The 18,175-nt window shown below is 44.3% G+C and overlaps 1 protein-coding gene across 1 annotated transcript in view; it reads left to right on the top strand.

Annotated features, from left to right (window-relative positions):
• The first annotated feature begins 14 nt into the window (after positions 1-14).
• madd (MAP-kinase activating death domain) overlaps positions 15-18,175 on the top strand; it is a 51,438-nt gene continuing 33,277 nt past the window's right edge. The window contains 7 exon segments of the mRNA XM_068724288.1: positions 15-247; positions 7,489-7,712; positions 8,922-9,575; positions 11,881-12,184; positions 13,180-13,311; positions 14,044-14,157; positions 14,255-14,335. Coding sequence (XP_068580389.1) covers positions 7,654-7,712; positions 8,922-9,575; positions 11,881-12,184; positions 13,180-13,311; positions 14,044-14,157; positions 14,255-14,335 — 1,344 coding nt within the window. The 5' untranslated portion in view covers positions 15-247; positions 7,489-7,653.

Raw genomic sequence — 18,175 nt, 5'->3', positions numbered from 1 at the left:
ACCGCATCACTTATTTACGCAGCGAGCCCGTTGGAGGAAGTCGCCACCTCTTTTGCAGCCGACATTTACCACGTTCCACCGATGATATAAAGAAAAACAAGCAGGCTGAATTCACCTCTTCTCCCTCATCTGTGACCGCGGAGGGGTTCCCATCCCACCCAGGTCGCCGTCATCATCAGCAGCAGCTGCTGGTCTTTTTAATTTTGCAGCGAGACGTTAGCAGCTAACCGGCTAATGCTAGCAGGAGGTAAGGATGTCCTCACTCGTACGTCTCTGCTAGTTAACGTTAAAATAATTCAATACAATTTGTGGCTACTGCTTTGTGACGTCACCACCGTTGTCGCTGTTTATTTTTTTCCATTTGACAGGCTTTTATTTCACGAGATAAGTCGCTCGAGCTACTGTTAGCAGCTAACGTCAGTTAGCGTTAGCCGACGTTAGCCGCTAACAGGAGCTTGAGCTAGTTTAGCTAATCCGTCCGTGACGTAGAAACCCCGTTAAGCTAGCTAGCGGAGTGGAGGTGAGAGGAGGCATCTTTTAGGGGTGAACATGTAGGACGAGCTGTGAGGCCTGACAGCTCGTCATAAATACACACGCCTAAAAATAAAAATGATAACGAGCATTACAGCATTGCTCTCTGCGGTTGTGTCATTGTATACGCGACATCGAAACCAGCGTCGGACACGAAACACGACTGATGAGATGAGATGAGGCCAGTTGATTTAAATCGGAAATGCATTGAATGAACCACGACGTCGGAGTAAATCCAGAGGTTGTTCTTGATGTCAGGGAAACGAAAAAGGACTAACTACGCTATTGAATGAATGAATGAATGAACCTATATACATCCCTAAGTGAAATAATATTACTCCATGTTTTTTTGGAGCTCCTTCTATGTGCATGCTGGATGTAGTATTTGTGTGAACTAGCGGTACAACCTGACATTATACTGATTTAAATATATAACGGAGATCAGAGGTATCTCCACAGATTTAGCAGTAACACTATATGTATATAAATAACAAAAAAAACCACAACGCTATTCCTTGATGTGTGTGTGTGTGTGTGTGTTAAAGAGGACCATCCCACCTTTTTCTATACAGTTGCATTGGTGAGTGACCTTTTTTAGGTTTTGGGAGAAGCATGCTTACACAATTATCACCACAATCGAGCGACGTCATCAGCAACACTTTTCATACGCATTCTGTCATTTTAACACGCTTTCAGGTCAAAATATATGACAGAGGTCTAATTTAAGTATCAAATACTCAGATAGACTGAGTTTAAGCTGCCGTAGGTGTTTGATACTAGCTTCATGTTTCTGACTTAAGACAGAAATAACATCAAGTTCATTGATCCTGAAGTTAAATTTAACTTGGATGGTTATACGTGTAAAAGAAACGGCTCAATAAGATGAGGGAAAACGTGATATAGAGGGCAAATAAAACGCAATACAAGCCATCAAAAAGATCAATAACAAATGTACACAATACTATACATGTTACCGGGTTTTAAACAGATAAACGGGTTAACAGCGAGGGTCGTAGACAATAAAACAATGGGACAAATGCATCATGGTCTATCGTGCGATGGTTTCTTAGCCGTGGGTCAGGATCTCCTGTGGGATTTTTTTTTTTTTTAAGTCGTGGGAAGACAAAAGTATCGGTGTATTACTAATAAAAACAAGGTAGGCATGTCATTGCTGTTATGTAATGCACACCTCCATCTAACTCAAGAACAAGTAAAAGCTTTGCCATTCTCACTGTCATGTGACACGACGGCACATGACTCAAATAATAACATGTACTCCTGGTAACCTGTATGAATAACACAACGCCACAAATGTCTTAAGACGAGGTCAAAGAACGTCTTTCTGGCTTTTCTTTTTTTAGAGATTGACATGTCTATAAGAGAGGAGCGTAGGCCTGGAGAGATCCCGACTCATTATCTGCTCACCAGTTTTATTGACAGGGGACCAAATAGTTCCTCTATAGATCTGCTCAATCAGCTGCGGAACGTTCGACGATTTTTGGATCAATAAGGAAAGCGTTGTAATCTAAAAGTGACAAGTCGAGGATCGATGCTTTGTTAACGCACGCTTCATCTCTCTCTCTCTCTCTCTCTCTCTCTCTCTCTCTCTCTCTCTCTCTCTCTCTCGTTCTGTGCGTCCTCTCCGTCGCTTCATGCTGCCGATCGCTGCGACTGTCAGTGAATCATATCATCTCTCTGCTTACATAAGCGGACCACGCTCGTCTGTTGTGTTAACCTACATCGTTATCTGTCCTTTTTTTGGAGATTACGCCGTGTTGCGGTGATTCTTTTATCCCTTATTTATTGTTTTTATTACAGAGAGATAGAATACCAGGCCCGTCCATTAAATACAATCAGCGAAGTGGCGTGTAGTCCACCCGCCCTCATCTAAAAATAATGCTGTGGTTCTGGATGAGTCTGCCTCCTGCTCCGCTGCTGCTGCTGCTGCTTCATAAAATAGCCATTTTGGCTTTGCACCAGGAAGCGTTGCCAGACCCGCGCGGTGATTCATTGTCCTGATGGGCTTTTTGCGAGATAAAGAGGGTTAGATCTGGATTCTGCCCCTTCGCAGCTGGAGTAGATCACGTCGATGGAGTTATCTCTGTGTTCGGCCTTCTGCTGTGAAGAGGGTTCAAGTTGTCGCTCCAGTAGAGACGCAACGCATCGGGTCGATTCTGACTCAAAGAGCTGGAATCGGTGACAACGGAGCCGAGCTATCCGGTTCTACGTCTGTATACATTCAAGGTGTCCTCACACAACGGTTTGTGATATCGTACTAAAAAGTTACTCCTCATTTTACCTGCGTTTTCCTACGAAATCCAGCAACAAGCGTAACTTTCCGCTCGTTACATTAGGCTACAAAAATACTTAGTTAGGTTTAGGATATAAAGGAAATACTTAGTTAGGTTTAGGATATAAAGGAAATACTTAGTTAGGTTTAGGATATATAGGAAATACTTAATTAGGTTTAGGATATATAGGAAATACTTAGTTAGGTTTAGGATATAAAGGAAATACTTAGTTAGGTTTAGGATATAAAGGAAATACTTAGTTAGGTTTAGGATATAAAGGAAATACTTAGTTAGGTTTAGGATATATAGGAAATACTTAATTAGGTTTAGGATATAAAAGAAATACTTAGTTAGGTTTAGGATATAAAGGAAATACTTAGTTAGGTTTAGGGTATAAAGGAAATACTTAGTTAGGTTTAGGGTATAAAGGAAATACTTAGTTAGGGTTAGGGTATAAAGGAAATACTTAGTTAGGTTTAGGATATAAAGGAAATACTTAGTTAGGTTTAGGATATATAGGAAATACTTAATTAGGTTTAGGATATAAAAGAAATACTTAGTTAGGTTTAGGATATAAATGAAATACTTAGTTAGGTTTAGGGTATAAAGGAAATACTTAGTTAGGTTTAGGGTATAAAGGAAATACTTAGTTAGGTTTAGGGTATAAAGGAAATACTTAGTTAGGTTTAGGATATAAAGGAAATACTTAGTTAGGTTTAGGATATAAAGGAAATACTTAGTTAGGTTTAGGATATAAAGGAAATACTTAGTTAGGTTTAGGATATATAGGAAATACTTAGTTAGGTTTAGGATATAAAGGAAATACTTAGTTAGGTTTAGGATATATAGGAAATACTTAGTTAGGTTTTGGCAACAAAACCACTTGGTTTGGTTCAGGAAAAGGTCGTCGTTTAGGTTAAAATACCCACGTAAGTGTACTGAAGTACGCAAGTTATGTGACAAAAACATCACATAACTTGTGTGCTAACTTTTAGTTTCACACGCGGTACATTTATATTTATTCGTCATATTATTGTTGTAGGTTAGGAGATAAATGTTGACGTGAAGCTTGGTGTTTCCTTGCATTTAAAAGAAGGATCCCAGTCTGTTCCACGCAGTGAGAGTCAGGCACACGGCGTATTAATTAAACATGTGATCAGGTTTCTGCATCGGGACTGAAAGCGTATTTATCGGCTCCTCCAGCGCTCGAGAAGACAAAGATAGAATAGTGTGAAGAACAAGTGTTTCAGCACCACGTGTCTCTCAGTCCCTCTCAGTTTACTTTGGTCTTCTTGTTATCTTACATGCGAAAGTGTCATCGCGTCGGGCTGCCAGTGTATTTGAATATTTATACTATAATGTGACGAGAGCTGACATCGAGCTGACTCGGCTTGACGTAATTCAGCTTTCCGACATCAAATACTGCTGCGCCACTCATTCACAATGCTAACGTTGCTACGTCGTTTTGCTAACGTGTCAGTGACAATGGCGCACGCATCGGTCTGTTCTGTAATTAAGTAACCTTTTGACCGTTTCACCGTCACGCTCCATGAAGAGTGTAGTTCACGTCTGTGTTGTGTCCCTCCGTGAGTGGCTCCCCCTACTCTCAAGTGGAAGCTATTAGACATAATTAGACCCATAATGCATCTGGAGGCCTCTGTGATAAAGTCCCCCCCCCCCCCCCCCCCCCATGGACACAGCTGCTGGGGTTAATGACGCCCTGATACAGGAAGTGTGACTGCAGCGTTACTCTAGTCCGTACGTCTTTGTGTTGCACGAACGTCCAAAAAATATTATACACAAAAAACTAAAATATACACTTATATTTATGTTTGATATCATAATACTGTGGTATCAATAGGCCTATTTATGGTCATGTAATACTACAAAGACCTCATGCTCCGGAGCCAGTGGGTCTCCATGCTTTTGTTGAGCACACAAAATGTTAAAAACATTAATTCATAATCGCCAACGCAGCCTCCATAGTAAGAGGCAGGAAGAACCAAATACAAGCCCAAACGAGATGCTGATGCACAAATACTCCATTTTTAATAGTTAATATTTATTACACTTATCTGTGTGTTTTTATGCCATAAGTATGAACCCTCAAGTCTTTCTAGTAATGGTCTTTTTGATTCGGATGACTTCACAGATCAGTGAATAAAGTCGTGCTTGAAGTGCAGACTTTAGTTTGATCCACGTCGTCACCTTTTTTCTTTCCTGGTAGAACCCCCCCCCCCCCCCCCGGGTTACTCTTTCAACTGCAATGCATAAATAGCGCAGCGTACGAACCGCTGGTTAAATTATGCATCCATTAGCTTATCAGTGCAGGGATAACAACCCTTTATGAGACGGTGACACGCCGCTCTGGGGACCGTGTTTGCGTTTCAGGGTGGAGTTTCTGAATGCGGCGTTTGTTTGGCGTTTTAGATAAAAGGCCGTTGGCCGTGGCGTGACACAAAGTAGATCCTGTCACTCATCTCGCGCGCGCGCGCGTTACAGTTGCTACTGTCTTGTGCCGACGTCAGATGTAAATGAAGCAGTTTGACCCTGACCCCCGTCGTTTTTGGGGGTGTGGCAAGTTCCTTATGCACATCAGTGCCATGTCACATCATTGCAGCTAACAACATCACATGACATATCTGTGGCAGTGTGGGAAAAAAAAGTGTTTCTGTAAATAGAAACAAGTCTTAAGCCTAATATAATCCCTCCATTGTTTTAAACGGAGTGCGTTCTCATCACATGTAGAGCTCACCCAGAGCACCGCTCTATGTCACGATCACCAGTGTTGTCGTAACTCTTGTTTGACTAAAGAACAGCTCACTTGTGATCGCGTGCTGTCAACGAAGCGGCAGACGTATCGTTCACGACGGTGTAACGTTGTCGCGCGGAGCCACGGTCCTCTGTAGCTCCGGTTCGAGCTACGCGACTTTTCACGAGGACAGAGCTGAGGTGAAATCACAGCGAGGAGGCATTTGGATCTTTTATGCTCTGTGCGGGTTTCTCCTCGCGGCAAACCGACGTTCTCCAAGTTCCTCACGGTTCATCCGCGTAGTTAAGACAAGACAAGCTGCCCCGCTCAGGGCCGCGTCTGATGGTGTGACGTCAGTTTGTGCCGCGTGGATACTCGTGACCCTCGCGGATGCGGCAAGCATAAATCACACCTACGCCCGCCCCCTTTTTAATCGGTCCAATCTCTAGCTGTACACCGCTCAAATATTCTGTTTCCCTTGTAAATATCTCACAGGAAAGATGAGGATGAGTCCCCAGAGGCCCCACCATGTGCTATTATTGACATTATAAACACTGAGTGTTGTGATTACACAGATCGCAATCTATTTCCTGTTTTTCCAAATGCAAAATATGTCATTTGTCAACATCTGTTTTATCTAATAATACCAGGTTTGCACTCATGTCACTACAATCATTTATTTGTGCAGCTTTGTCAGGCCAGCAGACGCACTCGTTGTCACAAGAACCTGTTTTTATAAAGGTTGCCTCACGCACCTGACAAACTGAACTGTTTGTATTACAGTCTACATGTTCAAATCCGGCTCCCTTTTACCCGTGAAACAACTCATCTAGCGGACTGAAAAAGGTTTCATTTGAATTTGCAGTATCAACAGTTACACAATAAAAGATCGATACTTGGCGTCCGTGTATCGATGCAATATCGCGACGCAAAAATATTGTGATATTATGCTGTATCAAGTTTTTTTTTTTTCCTCTCCGTAGCCGAGAAGCTAGAGATGCTCTAACTTCTGCTTCACCGGGACTTTAATGTTCCATCTTTAGTGTTGTACGTTCTCCGTCCCTTCTGTTCTAAATAATGTGGAGATTACAGTTTTGTGACTGTGAGATGATGCTGGACTGGAGCATCCCTCCGTTGAGCTACCTGACAGGGATTTAGGAGCCATAGTTGACGCTAATGAAGGAGGATTATTCCACCGAGGCTCCTCAGCCGCTTCCACATCACCGAGACTCCGCTGAGCAGTCCTCATCCTCTGACCGAAAAACCAGCGCTGCAACACTATCAAAGTTTCATAGGAAAGTGCCGATGCATCTTTTACTCTGCTCTGTTTCTAGGGCCGCTTTTAAAACCCTTTTTTGTTATTTTTTTGCTTCACTGGAGGGTTTTGCCTTGTCTCCTCGTCGAGAACGTCTACGTGACGTCGACGTCTTTCCGCTCCGTGTAAAAGCGAAGCGTAGATGTGACATTTACAGCAGGAGGTGCGATGCTGTTGGACGGCGAGAAAACATCTTGCGGTATCACGACCGTCTCTTGTTGTTTTCTTCGAACCATCGGCTCTCATTTGTGGTGTAAAAGTAGTCGTGTTAGTACAGGGGGGACGTGGAAACTACTGCGAACATGAGTAGAATAATGAGACACTCGAAAAGAAAAAAGTCGGACTATAAATCATGATTTAGCCTAATTGTGCAGCTGTGTTCTGCAGAGCTGGGGACCAGGTTTCTTCACACAGCGTCCATGTTGTTTCTCATTGGTTTACATTCCACTGTTTATTTAATCGTGTTCATAGAAACCTAGAACTAGACTTGTTCCAACATCGATGCCGGTGTCAGAAATGCCTCTGAAGGCTTAAAATCGTATCTGACCATCTCTACTTAAGAGTTAATTCGTCTCCCACATCTTTTTCTTGTGTTACAGGTTTTTTTAAAAAAAAATTTTGAACCCATCACAATGATGACCCAGGAGCTGCGTTTTTCATCTGTACACCTGCACTGACCCAGCTGTGATGGGAAAGCACCAGTGACTCCAGAGGAAGACGTAGATCCTGGATGCCGTGACGTTCCGGGACGTGGTCAGTCCGAGATGGAGAAAAAGAAACCGTGCCCTCGTCTTCTGGACTACTTGGTGGTGGTCGGAGCGAGGTAAGAACCCTGATCCGACTTCTACAGGCAGTTTTGGTTGAAAGGAATGAGAGGGAGGCTGTAAATGTTGCTTTGAAGAAACAGCGTTTTGGTGACGCTGATGAAGGACATGTATGTCGGTAGGATTCGTAAACCGCTTCGTGGTGTCCTAGCGTTACGGTAAGCGGACAAACTGGACTTCCCGGTAGTTTAATCATCTTCTACCTGTAGCCTGCAGGGACTCATTGACTCTTCACCGACATGCAAATGGTGTTGTTTGTTTTGGAAAAGGCCAGTTTGTTCTAACTTCTAGAAGCTTCTGGGAAATTTGAAGGTTGTTGTGGGATTGCGTTGTTCTATCAACTGATCACATTCTTTGCTTCCTCTCTTAATGAAATGCTTCCTTCGTCACTTAATAACCATTTCAAATTCAGTTCAATACGGTTGTTGTACATGAGAGGACGTAACGGACAAGTCCCCGCGCTCTCAAACGCAGACCGGCCTAGCGTAGCGTAGCGTAGCGTTCCAGCTCTGACCAGGGTGTCTCACAACTCTCCGGCTCCGCCCCTCAAGACTCTCATCAGTAGTTCCAGGTGTTCTTCGTGTTCAGGCTGGTTTAGTGCATGTGGAGCTCGTCGTGGTTAAACGTTGTGTCATAGTGATACTACTAGGAGATGGACGTTTCTAAAACAAAACCTGTGGAGCTGACGTCAGCACAGTGTAGCACTTAAACACTTCTACGCTACGCTAGCTAATGAAGGTTTACTGAATGTATACACAGGGTTTTATTGCTTTCTAATTATTCTCACAGTATATGAAATAAAGAGTCCGTTTAGGGAAAGAGCTTTTTGTTAACGAGTAAAATCATTTTTAGTTTAACCAGAAACAACAGCTAAGTACGCCAGACTCCGTTGACAAAAACGGTAATATTACCGTGTTGTAAATCAAAATCTTTCCACTTTTTTCAACAATGTCTAAATCTGGTCTAAATAAACCCATAATTCACAGCGTTAGGAGTGGAAATGTCTGCTGAGGATCCAGAGGGAGGTCACTGAAATCACTTTTTGTTCTCTTTAGAGAGTTCAGTTAGTGACAGTGTGGGCTCCATGGTAGCTTTGACAGAGAGGCGGGGCTTAGCAAAGGGTCAATGACGCCACATTAACTAATGACGGGTGCAACACTACAACTGCTTTAAAGCCAAAACAAATGTTTCTCCATCTCCCCTCCCAGGCAACCAAGCAGCGACAGTGTGGCCCAGACTCCTCAGCTCCTCCGCCGCTACCCGCTGGAGGACCACCACGACTTCCCGCTCCCACCCGACGTGGTGTTTTTCTGCCAACCAGAGGGCTGCCTGAGCATCCGCCAGCGAAGGGTCAGCCTCCGCGACGACTCCTCGTTTGTTTTCACGCTGACGGACAAGGACTCGGGAATCACCCGCTACGGAATCTGCGTCAACTTCTACCGCTCCTTTCAGCGAGGGCACCACCGCGCCCGCGGCGACAAGAGCGGCCACGCGGAGACCGCGGCGCAGGCTGCCGAGAACGCCAGCGATGGGTCAGACGGCAGCGGTGGCGGCGGCGGAGGAGGCCCCGCCTCCGGGCCGTCGCCGCCTAACAACGGCGAGTCGGCACCTCCGCCCGCCTCTGGGGAAGAGGGCGGACAACCGGGTGCCGAGCCGAACGCCGGCAAGTCGCCGCAGCACAGGCGAAGCGCTGCCAAGATGGCCGCCAGGAACCGCAACAGCACGCTGACCTCGCTGTGCATACTCAGCCACTACCCCTTCTTCTCCACCTTTAGGGAGTGCTTGTACATTCTGAAGAGGCTGGTGGACTGCTGCAGTCAGAGGCTAACTCTGCGAGCCGGGCTCCCTCGCACCACCCAGAGGTGAGGCTTAAGATGGCACCTTCACGCTGCTCTTCTGCCTCGCTTACTCAAGAATTATTATATAACAAAGCTGTCCACTAGAACTAGCTGAATCTGGTTGGTTGCCGTGCCGCATTCACGCTCGCCAGATGAAGAACGCTTATTGCTTTTGACACTGCTTCAGGGCAGGTCTTTGTCCCTCATAAATCTGTACATGCGCACGAAATAAGATTGAATAGCATGCTTCAAAACGGCAAAAAAAATAAATAGGTAAACACGGCTCATGCTGGATAATCTGTCTTCACCGCCTGTAAGCTGTTGAAGAGCGTCGTTGCATTCATGCTGACGTGGCAAATTATTGACGACAAACTCGAAACGTTTAGAAAAGAAATAGCAAATATTTGTTGCTTCTACAACCCCCCCCCCCCAATCCGCTCCTCTCATTGTCCACCTGTTGTGTGTCTGTTTGTGTTGCACAATTAATACCACGGCTTTTTTTTTTTGGTCTTTTGGCTCCATGCAGTTTTTTTTGCGGGCCATCTGCAGCTCGTGTCGTGTTTTCTCAGTGCGCTCTATGCTATCATCACACTCCTCCTCCATGATAAATAATGGGGCAAGCGAAACATACACAGTGCATTTAACAGGTTTCACAGTATAGCAAATAACGTTTCATCCAGTGCTGTAGGTTCAGCTGAGGTACGGAGACACTCTGTAGGAATAATAAACTTCCTGTAATTTGTGCATGGTTCACTTTCATATTTAGCTCATTACACCGGAGAACCAAAGCGCTGATCATTTTGTGCCCGTGCTTTTTTTTTTTTCTTCTTAATTAACCAGCCGCGTCGATTGATGCTTATTTGCTTCACGCTGCAGAAAGCACCCACGGCTTGTACGCGGTGCGTCGTCGTTGGCGATGTGTCGCGATGTTGCACTTGCGGTGCGCTCTTGGTTACCGCGGGTGACGCGACAGATTGCAGTTTAGGAGTGGCAAAAGTGTTAATGAGGCCGTCGCTTCACACCGGCTCTTTGGTCATCCAAAGTGTCCCGTCCCCCCCCCCCGTCCCCCCCCCCCCACACACACAGCCCTCTATCTATTTATCTATTTATAGTGACGAGTCTAATGCACAGATCATTTCATACCTTGACTTCAAAAATGCTGCAGCCGATATCGATAAAGATTTCTTTTGACAGCCTCGAAAAAAAAGACTATTAAAGCCATAGGCAGAACAGAACTGAGGACCCCCCCCCCCCCGTGTCGTGGCAATGACAGAGAGGCAGGAGAGCCGTTGCATAATGGCTGCGAGCGCTGCTCTATGCTATGGCGGCTCTGACAGATTGAGGTCTCTGGCTGCCTTTGGGTAGCAGCTGCAGTTGGTGGGAGGGCTCCAAAGGACTAATGATTTATCTCCCTCCTTACCACACACACACACACACACACACACACACACACACACACACACACACACACACAACCTGAGCACACACTCCAGAGAGGGTTTAATGACACCGTGTGTGTAGAATGGAGGGTTTGCACATCAATATTTCGGTGATTGCTTAAGAGCCTCTCTTGTGTTTTCGATCTCATTTGCTCGTTATATTAGTGATTGTGTGTTGGTGTTTGCAGAGGCCTCTCGGTAGATGTTCGCTGCTGTAAAATGAGTTAGTTTAATCCATTTTTAATCCTAACAATTACAGGTGAAAACATGTTATTTATTAAGCTTAACATATTTTGCGTCTTGGTGACATTTTTTTAAATTATGGAAATAGGAGTCGCTGTGTATTAAGGGCTGTGTATTTGGTCATAATTTGGCCAAATGATACGTATCATACAGGGGCTTTGATTCAATATATTGCGATGATTGATCATTTTAGGAGTCATAGTATTAATAAAAGTATACTTTTTATGCACTCAGACCAGTTGTGTAACATCCATCTTGACAGTATCACAAAATAATATCACAATCCTCGAACGTGTTGATATCTTTATCATACCAAAACTGTTCAAACTGCCGCTATAATAACACCGAATTATGTTACTCAGTCTTTATTACATGTTTTGAGCCACTCTAGCTATTTCTCTCAATATTAGTCTTAACGTTCATCAAACAAAAATGCCAGAAATTTCTTATTCTAGCTTCTCAGATTTGACGATATATTGCTTCAATCTGTTTTATATCATTATACATTTAATATCTTTTGTTTGGGATTGGTGGTCTGACAAAACAAGACACCCTTTTTATGTTTTATAGATCAAGAATGAATAGAAATAAATGCGATGAATGTGAAGGAATCCCTCTGAACACTCTTGTTTTTCCGTCCTCCTCAGGGACACCATGTGGCGGGTGTTCACCGGGGCGCTGTCGGTGGAGGAGAAAGGCAGCCAGCTGCTGGCCGACCTGCGGGAGATCGAATCCTGGGTGTACCGGTTGCTGCGCTCGCCGGTGCCGGTGGCCGGTCAGAGGCGCGTGGACGTGGAAGTCCTGCCCCATGAACTCAAACGGGCGCTCACCTTCGCCCTGCCGGACAACTCTCGCTTCTCCATGGTCGACTTCCCCTTGCACCTGCCCTTAGAGCTGCTGGGCGTGGACTCCTGCCTTCAGGTCCTCAGCTGTATCATGCTAGAGCACAAGGTAAGGACGGCCCACAGCGAGGGGGGGGGGGGGGCTTATTATCGCCGGGAGGAGATTCAGACTGACCTGATTGTTCCGAGGAGAAAGGACAAGCAAAGCTATATTTAGTGTGTTGTGATTGGTCAGGGGCTTCTTCTGCTTTTATGTCCACAATTAAACGTGTTCAAAGACCTCCCGAGAAATATCCCGAGTGACCGTCGTCAGACATTTCACTGCAGGGCGGACAAAGCATGATGGGTAAAAAGAAAAGACACTGAGGGGGGGGGAAAGACTCTCCGTCTCTCCTGTCTTTAACACCAGGAGCATCAGCAGGGATGTAACAGAAGTCTCTGTTTGGTGTCGTGTTCTGTTGTTGCCGTTGGTTTCCGGTGACGTTGATACGCAGCCGCATTTGCCAACTGTTCCAAATCTAAACCTTAAGCTTTGCAGCTTCAAGGTTAAATCCTGGACAATTTCTCTGCTTTTTTCTTTCTCCGTGTTTCTCAAATACAGAATGTATCTGGGCCACCTGACCTAAATGAATGTTCCTTCACCCAAAAAATAGATTTTTTTTTTGATATTGTCCCAGACGTCCTTGTTGAAATTGAGCATAAAATTCAGATTGATTGAAAAGTTTTCTCTGAATGGGGTCGACCACTGCGAATACATTCTCTACCTGTATGAAACGCTGCCATCTTGTATTCATCCATTTAGGCTTTTTTTTTTTTTTTTTTTTTGAAGGTGTATTCAATGCATCATTAACTTCAGTCTGGCTGAACTAAAGTGCAGCCTGGAAGCTTTTAGAGTGACTTCTCTTTCAAGCACTTTGTGCTGCCAAATTAATTTTTCATAAAAGCTCAGCTTTCGATGTTGCCGTTATGAAGACAAAATTGAGGTGTTTTCACATCATTTTTAGCTTTCAGATCAGAAGAGGAAACATGGATGTATCACCAGAGACTAAGACAACATGGTGTCTGTGTGTTTGGTTAAATACGTGTTTCTTTTTCCTCCCTCAGGTCATTCTTCAGTCCAGAGACTACAATGCGTTGTCTATGAGCGTCATGGCCTTTGTTGCCATGATCTACCCTCTGGAATACATGTTTCCCGTCATCCCCTTACTTCCAACATGCATGGCCTCTGCCGAGCAGGTAAAACTTAAACATTATATATATATATATATATATATATATATATATATATATATATATACATACACACACACACACACACACACACACACACACACACACACACACACACACACACACACATTTCTAGTAAGGTGATATTAAAGTATGCAGGTTTTAATTAGCTTAGCTGTCAGAGCTACGTTACCGTGGAGCCCACACTGTCACTAACTGCACTACCTGTGTATATATATTATCACATTTTTGGGAAAAATGTCAAAGTGTTCTTGTAAAGCCGGTTGGTCTTTATTCACTGTTACAATCATTAAAAAACAAAAGCAGTATGTGTAGACATTCAGCATACCGTTGTTAGCTAGCATAGCATAGAGGTGCTAACGTACTCCGCTAATGTTAGCTCCTCGGGTTTTTACGTAGAAACGAAACGTTTCAGAAACGTTTATCTCCTTCCAACCTCTCAGTGTTCCGAGTGTCACGATTACACAACTTTTAACCATCACTAGCTGCTAATCCACTACAGCAGCCTGAACATGAAGAACATCTTGAAACCATGGCAGGAGAATCTACGGAGCACAGCCGGACTGTTTAAAGACCGCCCGGCTCTGACCGATGCTACGCTACGCTCAGCCAGGCTGCGTTCGAAGGCGGGACTTAACGAAGGGGTCAATCGCAAATGCTCTCATTCGTGGCAACGTCGAGTTGTGACTGACCGGTGCGTTTTTTTTGTCCCCGCAGCTTCTTCTTGCCCCGACTCCGTACATCATCGGTGTCCCAGCCAGCTTCTTCCTCTACAAAGCTGACTTCAAGATGCCAGACGACTTGTGGCTGGTGGACCTCGACAGCAGCAAGGTCGGTGCACCGATGTGGCGTTGTGCTCCGCCCTTCTGATCCCGTTTCGTCCGTTTTGAATGATTGACCTGATTCTTTTCTTTTCTTCTGTCCACAGGTTATAGCACCAACCAATGCAGAGATTCTACCACCTCTTCCAGAGCCTGAAGCAGGCGAGCTTAAGAAACATCTGAAACAGGTACTGCGTGTGCTCTGCGTCGTTCCTCTTAAGTTGCGATCGGTGTGGCGGCCGGAGCTCGGCACACCACCTCTACTGGCACATAGGAAGCCACATGAACCCAGGTGGCGCTCTGGAGCCGACCTGTCAATGCTGTCAACTGATCGCTCGTATAAATGTAAAACTTCTCTTTCAGCGGTGTGAAGAGTAGGGGCTTCCTTCTCCATCACAGGTGTATGTATTGTAGATGAGTGTGAGAGCATTTGAAATGGGATTTGTGGTGCACTAACGTAAACAAATGTTTGTTTTTTTCCCCCTGTTTTCTTTGCATGCTCTAGTTCTTGGAGGTAAAATCAGATTCTAGATTCTAGGACCCCCCCCCCCCCCCCCCCCCGCTACCCAAGCTAAACCTTTTTAGTAACTAACTTACCCCTCTAACCCGATTTTTATCTAACACAACATCAGAACCTGGATCTGATTCATGGGAACACCTCACTGTTGCGTACCTCCACAACACCAATCGCACAACGCAAGTATTGAAACTGCTGACGCAACAAGTCGCCGTGCTTATCGTCCAACAAAAGTTAGCCGCGGATAAACTTTCAGCTTTCCTATTCAGCCTGAAAACTTGGACGGAGAAGAAGTTACTCGAAAGTCATTTTTACTTTACCAGTTATCCTCAACTCTTATTTGAAGGACTGCGGGACCAAATGGTTCCTATCCACCGGACGGCCCTGATCACACGGAGCGCAAAAGCAGAAAAAGCGGCGCGCAAAGCTTTTCATCCTCGTTCAAAGCGGCTGCACCAGGTTGCTTGAACTCCGTCTGTCTGATCAGGGCCTCTAGGCACCGAATGCAATCTTTGATAATGATTTTCCACGTAATAAAACAGCCTAACCTGCACTTTTTAAATCATATATTTAAATCACACCGGGACAAAACTAGTCTATCATTTTTAATGATAATAATTTAGTGGTTTGAAGGTTGTTGTTTTTTTTTTTCCACACAAGCTACAAACTGAATACTAACTCTGAAGCCGTTTTAACTGTTGAAGGGACAGTTTGGATGTTTTGAAGTGTGGTTCTATGAGGCACTCATCCATAGTCGGTGTATCACCTTCAGTCGATGACGGTCAGCACCCCAACAGGCCCATGAGCAGAGCAATGTACCGCTGTGTGGACGTATTTAAGCCACCTAAAAGAAATATCAATATCTCCTCCAAAAGCCACCGGACTCCGTTGACAAACGCGGTAATTTGACCTCGCAGAACGCTGGAGCTGCCGGTTAGTTTTGTTTCGTGTTATTGTGTGAATTTGGTGATACCAAACTAACCCTTTAAAGCTATTGATCCGTACCTCACACAACCCCACCTAAAAATATCTGAAGTGTCCCCCGTTTTTATTTCACACCCTCAGTGAACACAACCAACACAGACCTTTCCTCAACCATCCTCGCAGACACACGCATTTAGTTTTGTATGCCTTGAATCAGAGCCGGTTCGTTAGCTGTGTGTGTGTGTGTGTGTGTGTGTGTGTGTGTGTGTGTGTGTGTGTGTGTGTGTGTGTGTGTGTGTGTGTGTGTGTGTGTGAGTGTGATTAGCAGCCCCCCCCCACACACACACACACACACACCCCATGTGTGCGGATGTGTGACTGAGAAGCTGGTGTGTAGGAGTGTGCAAAGCCTCAGTTTAGCAGTTGTATATTTGGAAACAAGAAGCATATCAACAACATTAATATCTGCGATTTGGAGAAAATGTCGCTGAAGATGGTTTTAAGTGATTATCTGAAGACGGCGATGCCAAAGCAGAATGTTGTTCATGTGAGAGTCACTAAAAAAAAAAATACTTGCACTTAACGCCGGAAACAAAAAATAAATTGGTCGTAACGAGCGACCGATTTATTTTACTTTGAAGAAAATGGTCGGTCGTGTTTGTTTCGGCTCTGGCTTTTTGTTTCTGAGCGGTAAGCCGTCGCTATTTTATGCTTTATTGTGCAAGTATTTTATCTGTGTTTCTGAAAAGATCTGCTGTCGTCGTATCTGTCACCACCACTCCATTGAGACCGCTGGTTGGTCACCATGGATGGCCTCCATGTGTCCTTTTTAGTGGCTTTTTTTTTTTCTGTAGGTGAAGTCTGGTTTTTGGTCACATTTGTGCTTGTCTGTGTTCCTCACTGTCTTTCATGGTAAGCATTTAAAAAAAAAAAAACAACAACACATCTCTTCATTCCTCTTCCTCTCTTCCCTTTCACTCACTCTCTCGCTCCTACTGGCCGTTCATCACTTTCTCCAAAAAACAAACACAAATGTATCTTTTCTTATCTCCTTTCTTCAGTAAATTGGAAAATAGAAATGACGAGGAAAAACGGCACGACGCGTCTCTCTTCGCACAAAACAAATCATCGTCGGCGAGTTCGATCTATTCGGGCGTCGCCGACATATACTTATTAAAACAGCCGCCCGAATGGGGAAGTGCTGTTGAAAGGAGACTTAAGAAAAGAAAAGGGAAAGGGCCTTTTGTTGTGACCCTTCAGTGTCGGTTCCAAGTTGTCATCCCAGGCCTTCATGTGACTCTCCTCGCATCTCTCTTATCCCCTTCCTAGTGTCTGGTTAGGTTGACCGTGATCACCCAAAAGCAGATCTTCTCCTCTGAAAATAAGGTTACTCATTTCTCCTCCTGTGGAATGTGTAATGCCCCTGCACGGATCTCTTCTCTCTCTCTCTCTCTCTCACATTATTTTGCTTGTGACTACAACTCGTCTTGGGCGACTTGAATAAACTGCATAATCACAGAATGTTGCGGACCAGTTTTTTTTTTATTTTTATTTATTTCTAACACACTGCTTAGCTCTGGCTTGAGCATGACCTGAATGTGCGTGCATCTATCTTGGCGTCAGTGAGTGTTCTTCGTAAAAAAAAACCCCAACCAAAAACAAGATATGATGAAGCTAATAACCGCTTTTGACGGAGTTTTAACATCCATGCAGACCCGGGCCACTAAATGTTCCATAACGCTAAGCTAAACATTTGGACCCTCGAGTCTGCAGCAGTTTCCCCTCGAAGCAAACCATGCATATAGACTCCCTTCCTCTCCGAAGTGACACACCCACCAGAGGCATCAACATGCGCACAACTGATCCCTCAGCTGCTGTTTGTAGTGAGAGTCGAGACAAACTGTGAAAACAGTAATGAAATGATAATAATAGGGGGAGGGGTTAACTTTTTAGATCTATTTTATTTCATCCCATAAACTACATTTTCCATTTTTAAGTCCCCATTCCAGTAGTCAGTAGGGCTGTCCCGAATACCATTATGAGTTTTGGAAGTAATCAACAGTGAATATTTAAAGCTTCGGCCGCGATCAAAACAGCGATTTTAACCGAAAAAGCAATTTTTGTTTTGTTTTTTGGACTAGTTTGGGCGATGCACACACTCCTCTCCTCATCTCTGAGTGAGTGTAGACGTACCTCAAAGAGTCCCCGCAGTAGTATTGTTTGTATTTTTATTTTTCAATTCTACCATTACCTTTTTCTTTACCTTTTCTCCAAAAGGTTTGGTGTGTTTTATGCGTTTTTCTAATCGTGAAGGGTAAAACAAAAATCTGAAAACCAAAATTTAAAGGCGAATACCTACCGAACGAATATTCGGGTCCAGCCCTAATGCTCACTCCCTTTGGCCCCAATTCTTTTCCCTCAAAAGAGAGGGCAAACATTCATATAAAACCCCCATTAAGTGTAAAAAAAAAAAATGAATGTTGATGCCAATCGTGGGAGTGGTCCATCACAGCGCTGTGCTGTTTTTTTTTTTTCTTCTTCATTGTCTTTAATCCACTGCTGTGTTTTTAACGCGTGTCCGTGTCAC

Source organism: Cebidichthys violaceus, unplaced genomic scaffold, assembly GCF_023349555.1.
Source record: "Cebidichthys violaceus isolate CVI_PGR_0920_01 unplaced genomic scaffold, fCebVio1.0.p SCAF_30, whole genome shotgun sequence".
Classification (NCBI taxonomy): Eukaryota; Metazoa; Chordata; class Actinopteri; order Perciformes; family Stichaeidae; genus Cebidichthys; species Cebidichthys violaceus.
This window is presented reverse-complemented; position numbering and strand designations above follow the sequence as displayed.